A 21,490-nucleotide genomic window follows, 5' to 3' on the forward strand; every position below is an offset into this window, starting at 1 on the left:
ATTTTAGACACACAAACACACTTACCCCCTTCTCTGCTGTTATAATGCCACTTCCAAAGGTGGGAGGGGGAACCTTTGCATTTCAAATACACATGCTAGAGAAGAGGCTCATCAGTGTTCGAGGCAAATTCATTTCTGGTCATTCTCTGTTCTGTTCTGCTGACGGGGAAGCGGGGGGCATGGTTTTTAAGCATAGATCCTTATTGTATGCCTTACAATAGAGGGTCTGACTGGATGAAAGTCTGCCCACCAACCTTTCCCCCATCACTTATACCATAGAACAAATACCTTGTTTAAACAAAATGTGTCCTTGTGTGTTTGTTCCCTGCTGAAGAAATATAGCATTGGCTAATGGAAGGTGGAAGCCCATTGCTTGTAGGGTACTGTTTAGGCATTTGCAAGTTGTTGACAGAGCAAAGGACAAACTGCCTCAAAGTGTTCTGTGGTGTGCCTGTGTGTATGTAATATGGTTTTGATTGTTAGACTGTAATGGTGTCCTCTTTTGGGGGGGGGTAGGGGTGGGACAAGAAATAAAAAATATATTTAAACCATAACCGATGTGTTTACTGGATTTCTTAAAATACATGACACAACATGTTACAGTGATATAAGGCTTCTAATTAGTCAAATGCCCCACCTACTGTAGCTGAGGAGGCAGCTCCACTTTAGAAAATTTGTTTAATAAATCCTCCATTCTATCAGTGCTTATAGCAAACTCTCAAGATATCTGAAACCCTGCATGAACGAGACATGATGTGGCTTTATAAACAGGATAAACTTGAGGAAACACTTTGATACAAGCCAACTTAGTCCTAGTAAAATAAACCAGCTGACATTTCTCTTGTTTGTTTAGCAAATGGATTCATACTAGTTAATTTGCATAGGATTTCACATGCCAACCAAACAGAGATCAAAATGAAACGAACCTTTCTGAATGGGTGGGCTACGGATCTAAATGTTCCCAGAAAGAAAGGATTCCTGAGAAGCAGCCTCCATTCTCAAAACACAGGACATAGCTCAACTAGGACATAGCTCAACCAGCACTCAACAACCAACAGAAAATGGTCACGCATTACTCTGAAGACCACTGGTCTTGCTAGATAGGGATGATGGGAGCTGTAGTCCAAAAACAACTGGAGACCCAAGTTTGGGAAACATTGCTCTCCTATATGCTGGGTTCCACACATTACAAGCCTGATTGGAAGTGAACCAGGTAAAGGAAGGAGTAACAAAGACAGTGAAGGACAAGAGATTTGAATAGATCTGCCCCATGGCACCAAGGAGTTCGGCTGCTTCATATTTAAAAAAAACATGGCTTAACAAGTTATTGAGGTTGCAGAACTAGAAAGCGCTTCTCTTACTGATGTTGTCCCTGAACTCCCCAGTAACCCACACCCAATGTAAAAGGATGCTGGTGTTAAATAACATACAATACAAATTATAGATCGATGACATTTATTTAGAGCACTAGGTAATCCACATTTCACAAACTCTCATTTTTTTCCACTGGTCCTTTTCTACAACAAATACATCAAGCCTACTATATAATAAAACTATTTACATTTCCAAGATTGGGCCATATATAACCCTTTTAACTGCTATTCACATACAGTACTTGACCAACAGCACAATACATCATTTTAATATCTAAAAAAAAATGACAACCCTGTACTCTAGTTTCTCCTATGAAAAGTGAAAACATGGATATAAATTTACAATTATCTCCTCAGATTCTTTACAACACGCTAAATCTAGTGTGCTATGTATAGACTTTATAAAACCAGAGAATTTAACAAATAACCTGATTCCCCCAACTCATCATTTAGTCTTCAGGAAAAAAAATTGCATTTACTGGGAACAGGATCATAGTAAAATTAATTACTGTACAGAATTTTAGAGTTTTTTTTTTTGTTTATATATATAGTGAGAAATCACAGCTCAGAACTGCTATTAGTAAAAAAATTCACACATTTACAAGCCTTGCATATCCACTCAGTACTTCATTTGGATTTTCTTCTTTTTGACTGCATAACACTTGCATTTGTTTCTGTTGGGGAGTGAAAGCAGTTTGGAAGATTATTAATTAAACAAATAAAAAAATAAACTAGAGGGAGGAGGGGATCATGCTGTATTAACCATACTAATATTTTCTGTTTTAAGGTTTGTCCAGTCAGTCTACTAAGTTCTCAGAAAATGGTCTTACACCTTGCCTCACAGATGGACCAGCCCTGTCTGTAGGGCACCAGGCTGGGGAACACCTGATGCAACAGCACAGTTTGCTTTCATATATACTGATGTCTACAGACAAGCATGAGCAGCATAAGCAAATTAATTCATCTGCAAAACCAATTTTGCAGAGAGAGGCAAGGTTTTGTCTTCTGCCTTTCATATTTTAGGGTGAAAATATCTTCTAATCCTTAAATATTCCATCTATTCAAGATTTATAAAGTGACTTTTCAAGCTATTTGCTGTGTTAATGGGTATTGCATATAATATTTGAGGAGTCCTTCAGAATGGAGAAGAGAAAGGTAAAAAAAACAATAGAAGTAGATGCAATAAAATTGTTTCCTTTTCATTCCTAGTTCTATAATTTCAACACCGCATTAAATTAACTCTAAGCCAAAGGGAACATACTAGGTGAAAACAACTGAGCATCTTACCTTTTGCAGTGCTGGATGCCGATGCTGGTCTGGAGGACCTCTTGCGCTGCCCATTCTCCACAGTCTCCTGCACTGCTGGAGATTCCTCCGTTCTTGAATTTCTTCTGCTCGGAGTTTTAGCCTTTTCGCAGCTCTCCTTCGGCTCATTTCTGATAAAAGTGATACAAGAGCTGTGCATTTACATACAATTCATGCTACAAGAAAAACAGGAAGATAGCCTTGCAACATCAGCACTAAAGTTTCTTGCTTTGTATGCTACTTGAAATATTAGTAGGTGACAATACAAGGAACCAAGAACAGAGCTACTTTTATAAATAAAAACATGGGTCCAGTCATTTGAACATATGGAAGACAGTGCTAGGACTGGTGTCCATAAACAACATTCCTCTTTACAATGAAGGGATGTCAAGTATCATTATTTGGAAGCAAAATACCCTTGCCACAGAAAAGCCAGGCAAGATGCATATTTGGTCTTTTGAGAAAAGAACCATAGGGGGAAGCCCTTAGTCCTAGATGCTTTGGTCCAATCTAGGGGAGGACTGTATAGTTCAGTACATTTGACTGAAAGGTATAATTATGAGTGTTAGGCTATTTAACAGAATGGGTTCTATCTAGCTAAATTTTACTCGTAGACCTACTGAAATTAATGAACCTAAGAAAGGCATGCTTATTAACTTGAATGGATCTGCGCTGCGTGGGGCTAATATTGGATACAATTGGCACACCCTGGGAAGAAGCATTCTTGCTTTTATAGGAGCCCTAACCTATGTCACTAACTGAAATAAATGCAGGATGCTAAATTAGGTTCACATGCAAGTCTTTGCAGGAATCAGCCACCAGTTTGCACTTTTCCTCTGTGTTAGGCAGATTTCTACAAGACATGGCCAAGGAGAGAGAAATTACATAACACTTTAAAGTTATGTAATACACATTTCTACATAAACCAAGAACAGAAATTACTTCTCCTTTACTATCATTCCATAGTGAATTACTTACGTAACCAGGCCAGAAATAATTGCAGAATTTGCTTCCAGTTCTGAAACAGATAAATGGAGGGATGGATGATCAGTTACTCTACTGCTGAAGCATACAGAAATGAAAAGAAAATGAGTATCATTAAGAAATCTAACTGCTACTCTGAGAATAAGTGATAGGTCTAATACTAGCAATATTTCATCATGACAAATCTAAGTAGATATTAGTAGCCTCGTCATGTATCACATAAATCTTGATCTGTCACTTCAGACTTTAATGGGCCTCATATGCCCAATTCACCAGATCATCTTTGTAACACTTCTGCCCCCACCAACTCCCTTTCGCTGTCTGACTAAGTAAGTGCTATAAACTAAACAGAGATCAGATGAAGTGCAACCCTGTCAACTTTTAATCAAAGTGTAGTACAGTAAGCCTGCAACTTATGCAGGGGTTATGTTCCAGGGATCATACCTACCTAAAGCCAATATCGTGTATAGTATAGTCAAAACCCATTGGGTTCAATGGCAGGTGGGACTGCCAAAGTCATTTTTCCTGAAACCCCACCCCCTTCCTGATTTCTTAAATTTTTATTTTTGCCCCGCACTTAAAGCTGAATGTGCACTAGTTAAATGTGTGTTTACTAACGGTTTACTAGAATACATTTACCTACTTTTAAAGAAAAGAAAGCATGCTTTCAACTTGTAATGTTTTATCACTGTTACATTTAGCTTTGGATTTTGAGTATGTGCACTCCATAACTGTGATGCCCATATTGCTAGATGCTGCCAGTTTTATTATGGAGCTTGATCACTTGAGATGAGGTCAGATAAGTGTTCCTCAGACCATCCTATGAAGAACAGAATGCCTATCGCCCCTCACCCCAAACAGCAGACATAACCAACTTAATTCAGGTTTTTCTTTACCTTGTGATAAACTGCCTCTAATGTCATCCCCATAACACCTAAATTTATTGCTCATTTTAAAATAATTTGTACATAAACAATCCAAAACTAATGCAGCTGCAAACTATTGCAGTACACTTCCTTTGCTCTGACCAGTGTCTAAACAGTGTCCATGTGATACATTATTTTTGAACTCTTCAGTGTAATACTGTGACTACATACAGTATTCCTTCTAATATAAATTAAAAACCCATCTTGCAGATAACATAAAATACAGGGAATAGTTTTATGCACATATATATTTCCCTATAAACATGTAGGCCTATGCCATTTGGTCTAAGGGAAAACATACCTGTTCTTTGAACAGTACTTTCTGGTGCTGCAATTGGAGTCTGGGATAAAAAGGCTGAAACAAGATAGATAAGAAGCTACCAATGCACTTTTCAGTCTTAAGAAATACAAACAAGGAATACAAATATCTAGCATATACAGACTGCTCTGTATCACACTGCAAGATAGGAATATCCCCAAAGTGGAAAACCCTATGCTAAGCAGAAAACTAAAGGTATATCATTGATAGCCCCAAGTTATGCAATATGTCAAGGAGACAAAAGTATCTGAAAACAATGAAATAAAATCCCCCCGCCCCCAAAGCATTTAAGGCCTTCTTAGTATCTTGTTTAAGTCCTGGGGAAAAAAACTATTGTATAAACATGGATGCTATGGAATGCCAATTATATGCACTGATTTCACTTTGATCCATTATTATAGTGTTTGGTTTATTTACAAAATTTAGTATAAAAGCAGACATTTCCAATATCCCCAGTATATATGGAACATTTGCATTATTGTTTTTCATATGTTACTTTGTTCATCGGAGGTATGTATTTTCAAATACTCATCACATTATTTTACTCGTTACAGAGGACAAATGAATCTGAGACAAGTGAGAAACCAGAGGAGTCAGAGGCATTATATAAAGATCATTCCACTACGCTGCAGAAGCAATACATTTGGAAGGCTCTCAGAGTACACTCTAGAACAGAATTCATCATTTGAATAGTGTTGTTCAATAAGTTATTAAAATGCTATTGTACTGCTACCATTACTAATGCTCAATCTTTGATCAGAGGGATTTGCAATACTTTGACTAAAATGCTTTTTAATGCAATGTTTAAATATTGTGGGTATTGTTACATTTAACTTAAGAAACAGAGCTTATTGTAAGAGATTCCTTCTTCCAATTGTTCCAGTTCTACTGTTCTAGGCCTCAACACACACTAACACACACAACTCCCTCCTCGTCACTATGACTCATCCTTAATTCATACTTGCAGAAGCATAAATTCACATGTATTTCAGATGAATTGGATTCTTGGCAACAGAGTGAATGGAATAACAGCTCAATATGTTTATGAGTACATACCCTTATTCTGTGGCGATTCATGATGGTCTTCTGTTTTCTCATCTTCTGGTCCAATCCCAACCTGCTCCACAGGTAAACTGCAGGTGTTACCATTAGTGCTTGGAATTGTGGTTAGGATGTCAGAGATCACTGGAGTGGTTACAACTGAAAGAACGTTAGTGGGAGGAGTGGTACCTGGTAAGCTTAAAGATACAGAGGCAGAAACAGCAGCAGTAGTACTAGAACTTAACTGGCCACTTCCGGAAGTGCTTTGTTTCAAAAGAGTGGGACCCGGAGAGGCCACCATATTGTCTTCTAATTCTACTGGTAACTGTTCCATTTCCAGACTGTTGATGATTGAAATGTCTTGCCCTTGAGCTTCCACTTCTCCTTCCACACCGTTTTGATCATCCCCTTTGTCAACAGAGTCTGTTACTTTCTTGCATGCTTTTGTCAGCAAAAACTGACCAATTCTGTCCACCTTCCCTTTTCCCTTTGTAGATGAAACTGGACTTCGTCTGTTGACGGAAGATCCAGGGCTCTGATCACCAGATGGGGAGACCACAGCTCCAGGCTGCGAGGTTGCTTCAGCATTTGAGTCAGATGTTAACATCTGAGAACTTAACTCCTCTGGGTTGAAATCTTTGACTTGCTGAATGGAATGATGCGGAGAAGTGCTTGAAGGAGCCATTAATGAGGGAGAAGGAAGCTGAATAGGAGATGGCAATGAATTAATAACCACTGGCCGACTTGTTGGTATACTTGAGATAGGAGTATTAGAAGACGAGCAAGGAGGAGCAGGCCCTGATGAGAATTTTATATTCTGGGACAAATGCAAAGGGCCAACAACTGCAACAGACTGTGGTATTAAATTAGAATTAGAAGTCATTGGGGTTGCAGGAATTGTACTCGGCTGGGATCCTTTCATAACCTGAATTATTGAGGATGAATTTATAAAAACTGGCGTAATGAACTGAGGCCGAGCATTGGACTGAACTGTTGTTTGTCCTTCAGAAGCAATAACTTTATTGCCAACACTAGGCATGGTGACAACAGCAGGCATTAATGTAGACTGTAGATGAGAGGGCAATGATGCAGGTGTGTTAGATGATGACGTAATAGGGTTGGAAGTTACAAATACTGTTATCTGATTGGGTGGGAGTGATGTAGAAATAGAAGCAGAGCTAACAGGCCTCTGTATTACTGGAGAAATATTCTGGGAAACACTTGAATTTATGTCACCCAGATCTTGTTGCACTTGAGTTGAACAGGCTTCAGTATTAGCAGGTAAACTTAGGGAACAAACGGAGTCTTTACTAGAAGGAGGATCCTGTTGGGGAGGAGGAATGGCAGAAATCTTTTTGAATTCATCTGCATAAGTCACTGGTGGAGGCACTTCAAGGCTAGGGAGACCAGGAGGCTTAATTGTAACATTAGGAGCCCCAGAATTGTCAAGAAGTTGACTTAAGGAGGTTGGTGCCTCCCGCATAGCTGGAGAGATAATATTCTTATTTTCTTCTGGACTGGGAAGCTTGTTGGATTCTACAGGAGGGGCCTCCCTCTTCTGTTGCTCTTCATGGACCAGTATTTTAATTTCTTGGCTGGGAACACCTTTCAGCTCAACGTTGCGCTGATCTTTGTTCACTGGGCCAGCTTGCATATTCTGGCACACAATCTCTTGAGGGGCACTAAAGCTGTCTTTATTATCCTCAGGAATACCAGTCATGACTGATACAGGGATTGCAGGATTCTGGGCAGCTATCATACCATTATTGTGAAAACTTCCAGGCGTAGGCATTTGCAAAGCGGCTGGACCAACCATCATACTTCTTTGTAAGTCTATGTTTTGCATGAGCCCTGGATTCTGCTGAGATGTCAAACCTAACTTGGTTGCTTTTGAGTTCTGCCTCCCAGGGCTCGGTGTTGTTTTCCTACTGGATCCAGGGCTGGACCTTCTGCTGTTACTTGGACTGGCTCGCTTTGCTCCACAAGTATTGGTTTGCTTTCCTGAATTAATAGCCATGGAGTCCAACTTATGTGCTTGTGGTGAAACAAAACTCGATTGGCTATTCATTGCAAGATTTGAGGGTGCTTGCCCAATAGCCTTCAAAGTGGTTGGATTAAGACCCTGCTGATCAAATCCTCTATTAAGGTGGGGCCTGGGAGGCAAAGGAATATTAATCTGAGGAGGAAAGAGGCCTGCAATAGAAGCATTGAGCCTCTCGGGAGATAAACTTATTTCTGATGGCTCTGTGCTTGGTGGACGGTTATTGGGAGTCTGTGGATAGTATGGTCTTGGACTTGCCCTGTTTGGAGTTTTGGGTCTCGATGTTTGTGATGTGGTAGGAACATTCTGAAAATGATGCGGGTGAGGGCCAGTAAGAGAATTAGACTGCTGCTGAGGGCTTGTACCTTGGGGAGCTGACATTGGAGAAGGTCCAGGTTTTGGCCCTGCCATCATTAACTGGTTTTGTGAAACTACTAAATGGGGTGCTATATTGTTTTGAGGCCCAGATGCTAAAGGGACTTCAGCCCCATTTCCATCTGAAACAGAGGGCACTGATGAAACTTCTCCCAGTGGAGAGCTGGTTGGATTCTGTGCATTATCTGGGTAAACCATCTTTCGTGCACTGTTCACAAGAGGCTGATTGTTTGGCATTGGGATCCTTTGCTTGTCAGGAGATGGAGGCACTGAACCAGGACCTTGAAGATTAACCATCACCGACATGTTGCCCCCCTGCTGCATTGGCATTCTTTGTGAGTCTACATTCAGAGGGCCTCTAGGTTGATGGACACCTTGGGAAACAGGAAGCCTGACAGATTTAGGGTCCTGCTGCATCATGAGCATCATCATCATCTGTTGCTGCTGGGACTGTGTCTGTTGAGGTGTGGGTGGCTGCTGCTGCTGCTGCTGCTGCTGTCCATGCTGCAAAAGCTGAGGAGGTATTTGCTGAAGAGCTCTTTGTTCCATTGGCTGGGCTGGGTAGCCTATAGAGATAAATAGAAACATTTGTTGATCAAAAATCTGCAAGATGTCACTAAAACTGGCCTCTTTTGTATTGTAGTCATGGCAAATATGGAATGCAAATTGTGATACTGGATAACAATGTAATGTTTGTTTTGGGGGGGGGGGGAACAATAAAATAAGTTTGAAGTGGGGGAAGGTATGTTACATGGACCCGATTAACTAACATGTGATGCAGTCCCTGTCAGTGTACCTGCAAGTAGTAGGAATACCACATTCGGGTTCAGTCTTAATAAGCAATGAGTGAAGCACAGTAAACGATACTATTGCATATAAAGAGTACATTAAAAATAATGAAAACATGTTCATTACCTGGTGGCCTGTTTGTGAAGTCCGAAAGCTTATGTCCAGTGTTATCCAAATTTATACCTTGCTCTCCTGGTAATGGTGGCTGATCTGACTCTTCAAGGCCTGCTGGGCGTGGTTCTGAAGCACTAAAGACAGAAATGCGTATTACTAATGCAGTTTGAGTTCTTTTTTATAAAAAAAATAAAATAAAGCTGAAATTCATTACATTACATTACACAACAGGGGAAGTATAGCACATTTATGGCATTTCTCTTATACCATACTTTTGATATTATAGCCAGCTGTGTGTAACCAGGGGCGGACTTTGGTAATTTGGCTGAATTTTTATTTGGTGCCTTCCCCACTCTTACCTTCCATTCTGTGCATGTTCTCAAGTGCACTACACCTAGTGGGAACTCAAGTGCCACCTCGCCTCGGTGCCCTGTGTAGAGGAGTCACCTGTAGCACCCTAAATATGTTGCTGGTGTAACATACAACCACCTCTGGACACAAGTAGTATTAACAACCAAGGTCACTGCTTATTTTGTTCATTAGTTTAAGGCAGTTATTTTTCAGCCGTAGATCTTAAAATACTTATATCAGGTAAGAAGCAAAAAGGACTGTTTATCTACCTTGTAGCAACCTTTGCTCAGGATTCCCCTCAAGCCTCAACTGTGTCTCCCGTTTTTAGGCCAAAGCACAGAAAATGTAATGCAGAATATGGCAAAAGCCTGCCCAAGTTTATTCAGAAGCAACTTCCAACATGTTCAATGGTGCTTACGCCCCTGGTAAATGTGTTTAGGATTGCAGCCATAGTTGCTCAGGTGGAGCAGGGAGGCTGATACCCCGTCAAATTAGAATTACTGAAAGCTGGTTATCTTTAAGAACCTTCCATCATGAGACAAATGACAATGATAAAAATATGTGGTTAACAAATATGACTGAAGCAGACTCTGGACTAGAATCACCAAGTTTAGTCAGTCTTGAATCAGAAAATGGTCCATATCGGTTAATATTGCCTATGAAGCCAGCAGCTGTCCAGTTTCAGGCAGAGATGTTTTGTGTTTTCCAGTTCTGCAACCCATGACCATTTAAGACAGTTTAATCCATCCTTGGGTCCCTAGATGATGTTGGGACTACCATTCCCATCATCTCTTACCCTTGGCCATGCTGACTGGATTTGACAGGCATTTAGTTAAACATATGGGGACTCAAGGTTAGAGAAAGCTACTTTTAAGAGATGTCAGATAAAGATAATAGACCTGGCACCTTGAAAAATACAAGCTCTTTCCATTGAGATATGGATCTTCCCTTTGAAGGCCACTCACCACATATGGAGCTGTTATTTTTAGATTTAGGAGTGAAGTAACAATAGACACAACAGAATGACTGTAAGGCAGCCATCTCCTGCCTTGTTCGCTGCAGCAATACAGTTTCTGACCCAGTGTGATAAGGCCTGCGTAGGACATGATTAGTTTTTCCCAATTAGACTTTAAAAGCCAGTGAGATAGAACCATTGATATAGCCTTTGATCTAGGGGAAGGGTGAGGCCTGAGAATTCCCCACCTCTCACCACCAAATTTCCTGTTCACTCTAATCACTTCCTATTTCTCTGCAAATAAAATAGCTGCTGTTGAGCCCTGCCTCTCCGCAAAATGATCACAAGCCCTTTTGATGTGGCAACAGGGATGTTGACTCGCATGTCAATGTTACATGTTACAAGCTTTCTGTAAAGTTCACTTTTAGTGAGTCTATTAAGAGAGGTAGCTTATGTATCACCAACTCTCTACATCCTTTGTATCTCTGCTTTAGAACTAGGAAATTGGATAAAGAAGTTACCTAGGGAAGTTACAATTGAGAAGTCTTATCTCTATGGACAACTTTCCTCCTCATTTCATGCAAAATACAAAAAAGGTGAGGAAAAACAGGAAATTTGTTATAGCAAGGAAAAGGCTGAGCAGTTCTAGGGTAAACACATTACTGTGAGTGGCATATATTCTATTGTCTTTTATACTCCTGCAACCTTGGAAATCAGTGGTAGAGATTAGCATTGCAATCCCTGCTTGATACTAGCCCCAAAACTCCACACAAAGGACTACCCCAAGGCATGTGGAGGGACCAAGAGGAAGTGGTTTCAAAAGGAAAACCAGCTGAACCCCATTGAGAATGAACAGAGTTATCAGGCACCCTGCGACACACAAACACAATTGCACAGAAATCTGCCCCATTTCCATACCCACCAGGGATTCTTCCAAAGTGCCACTATTTTCAATCACACACTGAACGGGAAATTTAGGTTGCACAATTAAAGGGGATATGGACAACAAACCTGCTTTCTCACCCCCGAAAACTGAACTTTTTGCAATAAGGAAAGTGATGGGGAAATGCACTGGGAATTGTGCGATAACATTTGCTTGACATAACAGTATCTAACCTCCCTACCTGGGCTGGCCCAGGATGTTTTGCTCCTTGAGGCAAAACTGAATATGCCACCTGGCTCTTCCTCCTCCTCTGCCACCCCCTACGCTGAATGCAGTGGGGGAGTAAAAGGAGGCTGGAGAGGAATAGGTGGTGGCACACTGCAGTGGCACGCTCCTTGGAGGCCAGAACTGCTGCCTGAGGCAACTGCTTCACCTCATCTCATGGGTGGGTCGACCCTGCTCCCTGCAAACAAATCAGAATGAATGCTCAGTAGACAATTCTGAAACATGGGATAATCCAGGGCTAGCAAATGCAGTGACCACCAGATGTTGTGGGCTAAAACACCTATCAGCCTTAGCCAATGGTTGTAGTCCAAAACATACGGAGAGTAGCATGTAGGCTACCCATGCATTAATAAATGTACTGCCAGTTCTACATGAATTTATTGGATATAGTATCTAAAAAGTTTAAACCTGAACAAATAAAGTATTTGTCTCAAAGGAAGATTCCAGGAGCCTAACCATATTAGTCTGCTGTAGCAAAGATTATAAACAGCCTTACTACACCAAGAGAGACTCTCTTATATTGCATCATCACAATATTTTATAAGCTGTTGGGAGCAAGTGTTTCTTCATCATGCCTCTGATGAAGTAATACTCTTGTTTGTGAAAACTCCTGCTGCAATCTATTAGTTTTTTAAATGCTTATTCACATATCATTTCCAGAAGCAAACAAAACACAACACGAACATAAGGAGATGTTTTAAGGTGTTACATGATTGTTTTTTGTTAATTTAAAAGCAAGCAATGGGTGCCAATCTCTCAGCACAAGAGACTTGCGCTTGTGCAACAGGACTTCTTTGCTCTCCTGCCTCTCGCACTTGGCACCACACTCCCCCAATATTTATTTGATTGAGAGACCTTCCAGAACACATGGGAATGAAGAGCCCTGAGGAAGCAGACATGCTGTCATGTGAGTGATGTTAGCATAGCTGTAAACTTTCCCCTTTTTTTAAGGGAAATTCCTTTATTACGAATAGGATTCCTCACAAGAAAAGGGAAAAGTTGATAACTATGGATGTTAGATGTCACCCAATGGATATTTTGTTTTGTCTTCCTCAAATTTCCTGCCCTAACATTAACTGCAGTGCTCACCTGTCCAAATTCCACACGGCTGTCAAGCATGTGCCCTCTGAAAACTGAGTCTCAGCACTCTTTGCACCTTCGCATCACACTGGGGCTGGCATTCACTCACATTTATGCAGAGTTTGAAATTAATACACCTAATTTAGTCATGGTCATTAGTTTCAATGAGTCTACTCTAAATGAAAAAATAGATGAGTATCACCCCATATCTTTAAGGCTACTGTGCTGGACAATGTTCCTTGCTTTTTCACATTTAATCTGCCCTTATCCTTATGGGTTGTGTCTAAGACTGCTCAAGCAAATTTTTATTCACACAATGTGACTTCCCCTTTCTCTCTCCACATGCACCTCCTAAATCTGCTCCACAGGGTCCCCCAAACCACTGAAGCCAATTTTGAGGGTGTGCAAGGGGCTGCAGGAAAGCAAGGGGAAGTTCTGTTGCACACATGGAAGTCTGTTTCATGAATGGCTATAACCCTATACCTTTAATGAACTCTAGTTTTTTTGCCCATGGATTTCTATACTCTGTCAGTGTCCTAAAATCACACACTTGCAAAAATACAGTTAAGTGTTTTCAACTTATTTGTGGTTAAAACTGGACGTCAAACCTGCTCTACTGTTCTATCTCTTATAATCTCCATTCATTGTTTTACTCAGTAATACATAAATGCATTCTCCTTTCATTATTAGAGGGCTATACATCGGGACATTTTTGGTCATGGCTTAGGATTTGTTTAAAAAATGAAAGAAGGCATGCCTATTCAGTACATATATGGCCAGGTGATCTTACTGAAACTTAACCTTGCTGGGTTTGAGGTTGCTTAAAAAAAAATAAAGTGGCAGAAAGCCTTTTGACTCTATGGATTGCTAAAAGGACAGGGATAGAAAAGGTCTGGAAGACGTTGTATGTTCATAATTTTCTTTTCCGAAGTCAGGAGGGAGGAAGAGTTAGTAAAAAGTTAGTGCCTCCATAAAACTCTTTGGCTAACATTTTTTTGCTGAAGAAATCCTAAAAGGGACAAGGGTGCAGAATTAGAAGTGGGTGTGCTGCATTTGCTAGTAAAATTAGTTTCTGCACATGCACACCATCCTATATCAACCATCACCATAAACTGAAACATACTGGTTGAGATATTCTCTCTCTTACTCTTGCACTTTCCTCTAGTGATATTTTTTCCCACTTCTGCCATACTCACCAAACAGAAAGTTGGCCAGCGGGGTGGGGGTGGGGCACTTTCACTTTACATTTATCTATGTATATATCTGCACCATGTTTCCCGTAGTAGAAATCGCAGCCAGGTTTCTGACCAAATGGAAAAGTTTTGTTCTGGTAGTTTTCCTCCACAACCTAAAGCAGCTATTGACTTCTTAGGAAACATTAAACAAATAAAAAAAGGGGGAGCATATGCTTCAAAATAGGTTTTTTTAAAAAAACTTTAAAACTAATTTAATCTCAATTCTGTGTATGGTAATAACTCCAGTGAGTGTGCTATCTTCTGTTCAGGTATATTTAAGTGTGGAAAGTATTAGGAACTGGAAATTGTCAGCAGCTTTATACAAATGCTCTGGCTTTCACCTGTATCCACACAATCTCTTTTTCTGCCACCACCAAAATCATTGCCAATGAATTCCAGGGGTTTTTTGCCGGGGGGGGGGGGGGGGGTCAAATTAAATTCAGAACAAAGTGTGAAAATTTAACTTTATTCAAGTTTATGACCTCTTCTTTCGTTGCTCAGATCTTGTTGAGGTCACTCTCCGATTCTCTGTTGTCTCCCTTTCAGCCATTGTTCCCAGAAGCAGTAGAACCAATTCCTGACTGAAACCCATTAGGAGAGTAGGTGTAAGATGCATGGCTGGAAGTAGAGGCTGTGTGTGCCTATATAAATGTGTGCTAATAGAATGTGGAGCAACTTGCTTGCTTATTTTTTTCCAGTAATGTTTTACTTCGCTTTAAGTGTGAGCATTTTATTTATTTATTTATTTATTTAATAAATAGTATTTCATCTGAAGCAGGTACAATGGTGGTGGGAGAAATTTCCTTCCCCAACCAGGTTCCCCCCCCCCCCCACACACACTAATAGTCACTGTCCTACCCTCTCCAAGATCCAGAATACATGAAGGCTCCTTTTGGGGGGAAGAACAGGATATATATTTAATAAACAAAACAAACATGCTTATCTTAAAAGCTCAGAAAAGAGACCTCTGACTGTTTTCTCGTTCTGATTATGCTTATGTTGAAAGGGCAACATACAACCTCTGAGATAATTGTTCAAATGTTGTCAAACTTGCTTATTTCAGGGAAACATTTTTGCATCTACAAAAGCAAACCTATCCAATAAGCTTCAGTAAGCAATCTCATCTACTGTTGCCATTACCAGTTTGCAGAGAGGGGCACAAAGCACTACAGCTGTTAACATCCACAAATATATGATGAGCTCTAATGCTCTCATGATATAAGGTATCGAAAATTCCAGTGTACTAGTCGTGAAATAAGAAAGCAGAATTAGGAGACCCAGAATGTTAACAATCAGTTATAAGGGGATGGGTTTCTTGGTTTAATGCATATTAATCAATAAATGAACTGCACAGAAGTCTCAACTGAAAGGAGAAATCACTCTGGAAGTTTCTTACTCCATCAACTGTACTTATTGCCTCCAACAACATCATATCTCTGATGCCTGCCACAGATTATTGCTCTTTATCAAGTTATTTTAATAATCTCAATTACTTGTACCAGATTTTCCTTTTGTCTCAGAATCTACAAACTGCTAATCAATCTACAAACTGCTAATCAATTCCCAGATAACTGTTTTGCTATGTTCTGCTTAGAGATGTAAAATTTCCGGAAATTTTGAAGCTCAGAAAAACCCCGTTTGGAATCAGAAATTTTTGGAAGTCATTCTGTTACTTTAGAAACATAAAATATAACTATGGACAATTTTAATGGGCATAAAATTATCACAACTAGCATATTAAAAATATAGTATATCCAAACAATTATTACAAACAAAATTTACTTTTAAAATAATATTTATTTGTATTTGTAACAAATGCAGCAACAATCTCCTAAACTGTTTACAGTGGTACCTCAGGTTAAGAACTTAATTCGTTCTGGAGGTCCATTCTTAACCTGAAACTGTTCTTAACCTGAGGTACCACTTTAGCTAATGGGGCCTCCTGCCGCCACCCCACAATTTCTGTTCTCATCCTGAAGTAAAGTTCTTAACCCGAGGTACTACTTCTGGGTTAGCGGAGTCTGTAACCTGAAGCGTCTGTAAACCGAAGTACTACTGTACTGGCTTATGTGGAACAAAAAAAAAACTAAAATTCCACAAAACAATTATTAAAAATCCAGAAGTAACAATTATACATATTTCCTCTCCACAGTATTTAAAGAAACATTCTCATAAAAAGAACTGAAGGAAGTCGGACTAAGTTTCAATGAATGGACATGAAATTTAATCAGAATCATTTTCTGAGCTGTAATGATCAGTATCAGTTTCAGTCTCTGCTTCTGCATCTACTTTCTTGTGTCTGTCATTTTCACAGTTATTATGGACTTCTAAAAACTGAAGGTTTGCTCGGATTGAAATAAGCTTCTCTACCCTTTCACATGCCAGCTTATTTCTTGATTTAGTGTGAGTGTTTCCAAACATAGACCAGATTCTTTCACATGCTGCAGAAGATGGAGGAATCTGAAAAAGGCGAGAAGCAAGAGGAGTCAGAGGCTGTGATGTACAAAGACCTTGCCACCATGTTGCAGGAGGAATATGTTTGGCAGAATCCTAGATTGCATTCCTGGACCAAATCCCTGAAGATGTTCTATATTCTGCAACATTTGAAAGTACATTCCCAACATCAAGTCCTAAATGTGATGCTTGTTTTGTAATCCAGTCAAATGCAGTAACCGTGCTATCATCACGTATATTGTCACCTTTGAATCTTGGATCCAGCAGATTTGCAGCAGCATGAATTGGATGGAAACAAAATTCTTCCCCTTTATAAAATCTTTCACTTTACTTTCTTTTATAGTTGTAAGTGGAGATATACTGAGATGTTCAAAAACAGTTGTTTTTATCTTTGTCATTAGATAAGGAATTTCTGACAAAAATGACCTATCTGATTCAGATGCAGATATTGCTGTAGCAATTGGCTTTAGAATCTTCAGGGAATTTTGCAGCTGAACCCAGAAGACTTCCTGATCAAAAACAGTGTTTCTTACACTCCTGGGTACTTTAAGATCTTCAATTACAGAGCTATCAACCTTCCTTTTTTCTTTTTTCTTTTTGCATTGGGAAACGGCCATAGCTGTCAACTTTCCCTTTTTTGCAATGGGAAATGGCGCTGAAATAAGGGAATTTCCCGCAAAAAAGGGAAATTTGACACCTATGCAATTATTACTGTTTCTTGAAGAGCTTCTTTGTGTTTTAGTAAACTTTCAAAGATCACCACTCCAGCCCACCGAGTTCTACTACAGAGCTTCAGTGACACTATTTTATTCTTTGCATTTTTTTCTACTTGCTTCTTCTTGAAAACTGCAGCTACAATATGAGTACCTTTTACATGTTTTGTAACTTCTTTTGCTTGTCTATAGATCCTTTGAAGGGTGTCCAGTTTCATATCATTAAAAAGCAAGTTTAGCCCATGAGATGCACATCCTATTGCAGTAATATGTGGATATTTATCCATTATGATCTCCCATGCTGCTTTCATATTGTCAGTCAGCAAAGCAAATACTTTACCACTCCCAATTTTCTGTAGGACTTCACATACTGTGCAGCTGATATACTCTGCAGTATGTCTATTCTCTCCTGTTTCAATGCTTTTGTAAAAAAACAACAACTGGTTGAGGTGTTGTTATAACAAAATTTATAATTCCTTCTCCTCTCACATTTGTCCATCCATCTGCAAGTAGTGCAAGACACAGTGCTTCATTAATTTTTCCTTGCACAGATTCCATTACACATTCCGACTCCAAAAGAGGCTTGCTCAAAGAATGTCTTCTGGGCAAATGGTATGATGGTCTTAGTATTCCAGAAGAATATATTGCAAGAACTTGATCAATTTTTTCCTGATCTTCACATGTCATCTTGTCTACAAATGAATTAATTGAATAATTTTTGAATTCAGCTATCTTCAGTATCTTTTCACTTGAAGATGCTGCTGATGGGACAACACTTTGTGTTGCTGCTGATATTACAGATGAAGTAGAAAGAGGATTCTTGAACGAGAACGTTGAAAAAAACTATGTGCATTTTCATCATTGTGGTCCTCTTCACTTAGATCCATGAATAATTTTTTAATATCTACAGGACACTTGTTACATACAAAAATGTGTTTTGTCATCCTGGTAGCATTTGGAAATGCATATTTCATCTGACAATATTTGCAAATCACATTTTTCTTCTCAGAGGAACTTGTAGTGTGAAAATGCTTCCATATGCTAGATGTTGGTCTCACCATTTTCCTGAGGGAAGTAGGAAGAAAAATAATTTAATGGTTAGTTAGTTTGCAAGAAGACACTAATCTACAGTAGTGGGTGGAGGGGAAGTAAAGGACCAGATTAGTAGTAATTAAATTATTATTTACACAAAGGTTGTAAACTTATGTAGCTAAATGATTCAGTTTTCTGGAATCAGATAAATGAAAACTCTTACCTTTTAAAATTAAGTATATGCTTTCAGGCTCTTTTTGTTGCTCTATATTTTCTTCCAGTGCTTTGAGGCCTAGTGAAGAGGAACAGAACCAATGCATACCACAAAAATGCAAAAACAAAACTGAAACCTTTTTCTTTTCTGGTGACAACAGCACCTCCTAAAGGAAGAAATTTATCTTGTTCTTGCATTGGAGAGTTCAGTTTGTAACCTAGGACTTGCTTGTCCTCACAGAAATTAGAATAATCTGATACCATACATATTTTTTAGAAATTATTTATAAAATATTTGAACCCCTTATCTTAAAATATTTTATTCATCATGTTAAAATAAAACATTCCATAATCTATTTTTTTATTTTTTCCAATTTTTCGGGAAAAAACAAAAAGGCTTCAGGAAAAAAACGGGGGGAACGTGTGTTTTTTTTGAAATTTTCCGGGTTTTTCCCGGGCCTTCACATCTCTAGTTCTGCTTCAAACAAGTTTCATAAAGGAGTGAAAAGCTTGATAAGCTACTTTTGTATTTCAACCCAGAGAGAAAGAACTTATACCACTGTTACATATATGCTACGCTAATTTCATTATCACAACGTATTAGCAATTAGCAACAGGATATTAAAACTACACAATTTTTGTATTGTTTACTATAAGCTTGATCCAGTGCTTTCACATTGGCACTCACCTACACTAGGCTGCTACACGAAATAGGAGGCCCATGCATACCTTTCATATCTTTAGTGACTAAAAAACCTGCTTTTGCAGTTCATCTGTGATTGGGTTTTTCTTGAGTGCAGTGATACCCATAAAATACTGAGATTGGCCTGTGGACCACAGGTTCCTCACCCCTGCCTTAAATCTAATCTTCTGCTGTGCTCCCATTCAGCCAAGGAACATGAGTTGCAAGTTTGCATTCTGTGATTAAGCAGAAGAGACTGATAGGGGATATGGGAAATGCATAGAGGTCTCTTAGTAATATCTTAACATAGCTATATAAGAAGTGCAACTTATATTGTTCTTGTGATGTCATTCTTGAGAAAACAATAGCATGATTCCTTCCAGTGCTACAAGGTTTAGAAAGGCCTAATGCCATCCAAACCATACTATACAATACAATACAAGCCACTAAGTTTAACACATCACTAACTTTAGACTCTCTTTTCAAAAGCTAGAGAATAATGTCAGGAACATCTTTAGTTGCATAACTAAACTTTACAAAACCAAGCTCTTTGCACAACAAAGACAGCTCTCCCCTCCATGTTCTTCAGCTTATTCCCTTTCTTGACCCCCAACTAAACACAATCTGCACTAGAGGCTAACTTGAAAAATATTTGTAATCTCTTTGAAAGTTTAAGTTGTACTGCCATCACACAGCTGGGGACCCGTCTTGGTCAAGTACCTAATTTCTCATTGTTTGCCCCATGGTTTGCACTGTAAGAGCAATAATACTAGTGTATCTTACAAGTGCGCCAAGGTTTAGCAATACACAAAGCACTTCAAACACTGGAAATTGCTGGGTGTTAGGGTGTTTTTGAAGGAGTCTGAAGGCGACAGAAGTTTGTAAAAGCCACAGTCAACTTAAAAGTCAGACAGCAGACAACAGTGTTATGATCACATGAACGGCTGTATTCATTGCCTGTGTATTGCAACAGACTAAGCTAGCCTACTCCAACCAAGTCCCTTTCAACTGTTTTGGCTTATAGACTATGCCGGCTTGGGCTAATGGCAGCTGTAGTCCAAAACAGTTGTAGAGTACAAAGTTGGGGAAGGCTTGACCGTTTGACTATGGTCAAAACCTCAGAGGTCCATGTGGCCTTGTGGACTTAAAAGATACATTTAAAGATTGATGCTGTGCATTTCTCTGCCACCCATGAAAAAGCCATGTGATCACCCCCCATTTATAAAAACAGGCAACCTTGCTTTTTTCCCAAGTCATAACAACAGAATTCAGAAAATAGTATCTTTTCTTATAATTGTGTGTCTTTTCCTATTAATGTGTTATAATGAAAAGCCATACACTGCAATCTATTATAATATTCTGAAAATCTAAATGTATGTTCTGAATTTTTAATGACTGATACTTTCTATCACAACATTTTTCATTACGTGTAATAAGGTAGAAAAGTGAATTATGGAACTGTGGTTTACTAAACACTGCACTTAGGAAATAATGTGACTAGGGCATCTGCAGATACAGGCATAAACATGATCCCCACTTTCTCCTGCTCCTTTTAGGAGGAAAAATGCTGTTGAAATTAGGAAATTTGTGAAAATCCTGACTCACAAATTCATTCCTTTGTGCAGAGGCAGGTGGCACAATCCTGAGACCCACTTAAATGCCCTATGGCCTACTGTAAGTAGCATACTTCTGGGACAGCTACCATACACTTCAACACATTGTATGGAATGAGCATTTTGTTGTAGGAATTACTCTAATACTGGAATACTGTCTCCACTGAACAAATCCACTCATGAACATGTTAGTGTTATGTAACCAATTGTGAAAATGAGGTTTTATTTTTTGTGTTACAGTCTAGACACTTTGTTTTTATATAGTTCTACCTATTGTAGTAACAGGACAACAGTCATTTGTCCCATCAATGATCCAGCAAGTGTCATCAAGTGGTAGGCAAGACTCAATGCCTCCTTCCCATTAACACTGTGGCTTTCATGTGGCCTGGTCTGGCATTTTCCCCCCCACGTCAAATAGACAAGGAAACAGTATACTATTTATCAATACAAGCATATTTTCTGGCCTGCAAAAATGGTGTGAAACACCATGGTAAGTGACAGGGAAAAGAGAATTGGTATGTGTACTTAAGGAGAGAGGAGTGGTAGCAAAGTTAAGAGAGAGTACTAGCTGGCTTTGATCTAATTGTGTCTGGGACTTTGGCAGCAATGTCCATAGGCACAGCCCCATACAAAAAACTCCTCTTCCTATAGCCAGCTCTGATTTCTCATCACTCTGTAGACTACACTGAAAACCTCAGCAGTGACAAGCACACTATGTAGTAGCATA

General features: G+C 39.3%; 1 protein-coding gene across 4 annotated transcripts in view; it reads right to left on the bottom strand.

The window, feature by feature from the left end:
- Positions 1 to 1,438: 1,438 nt before the first annotated feature.
- NCOA6 (nuclear receptor coactivator 6) overlaps positions 1,439 to 21,490 on the bottom strand; it is a 41,059-nt gene continuing 21,007 nt past the window's right edge. For 3 of the 4 annotated variants that reach the window (XM_033153318.1, XM_033153316.1, XM_033153315.1), the window contains 6 exons: positions 9,280 to 9,401; positions 5,964 to 8,930; positions 4,890 to 4,943; positions 3,657 to 3,696; positions 2,661 to 2,809; positions 1,439 to 2,047 (listed from right to left, as the gene is read on the bottom strand). In XM_033153318.1, the coding sequence (XP_033009209.1) occupies positions 2,001 to 2,047; positions 2,661 to 2,809; positions 3,657 to 3,696; positions 4,890 to 4,943; positions 5,964 to 8,930; positions 9,280 to 9,401 (3,379 nt within the window). In that variant the 3' untranslated portion in view covers positions 1,439 to 2,000. The remainder of the gene's footprint in view (positions 2,048 to 2,660; positions 2,810 to 3,656; positions 3,697 to 4,889; positions 4,944 to 5,963; positions 8,931 to 9,279; positions 9,402 to 21,490) is intronic. The other variant, XM_033153317.1, reaches the window with a different exon arrangement.

This window comes from Lacerta agilis, chromosome 6, assembly GCF_009819535.1.
Source record: "Lacerta agilis isolate rLacAgi1 chromosome 6, rLacAgi1.pri, whole genome shotgun sequence".
Taxonomy (NCBI): domain Eukaryota; kingdom Metazoa; phylum Chordata; class Lepidosauria; order Squamata; family Lacertidae; genus Lacerta; species Lacerta agilis.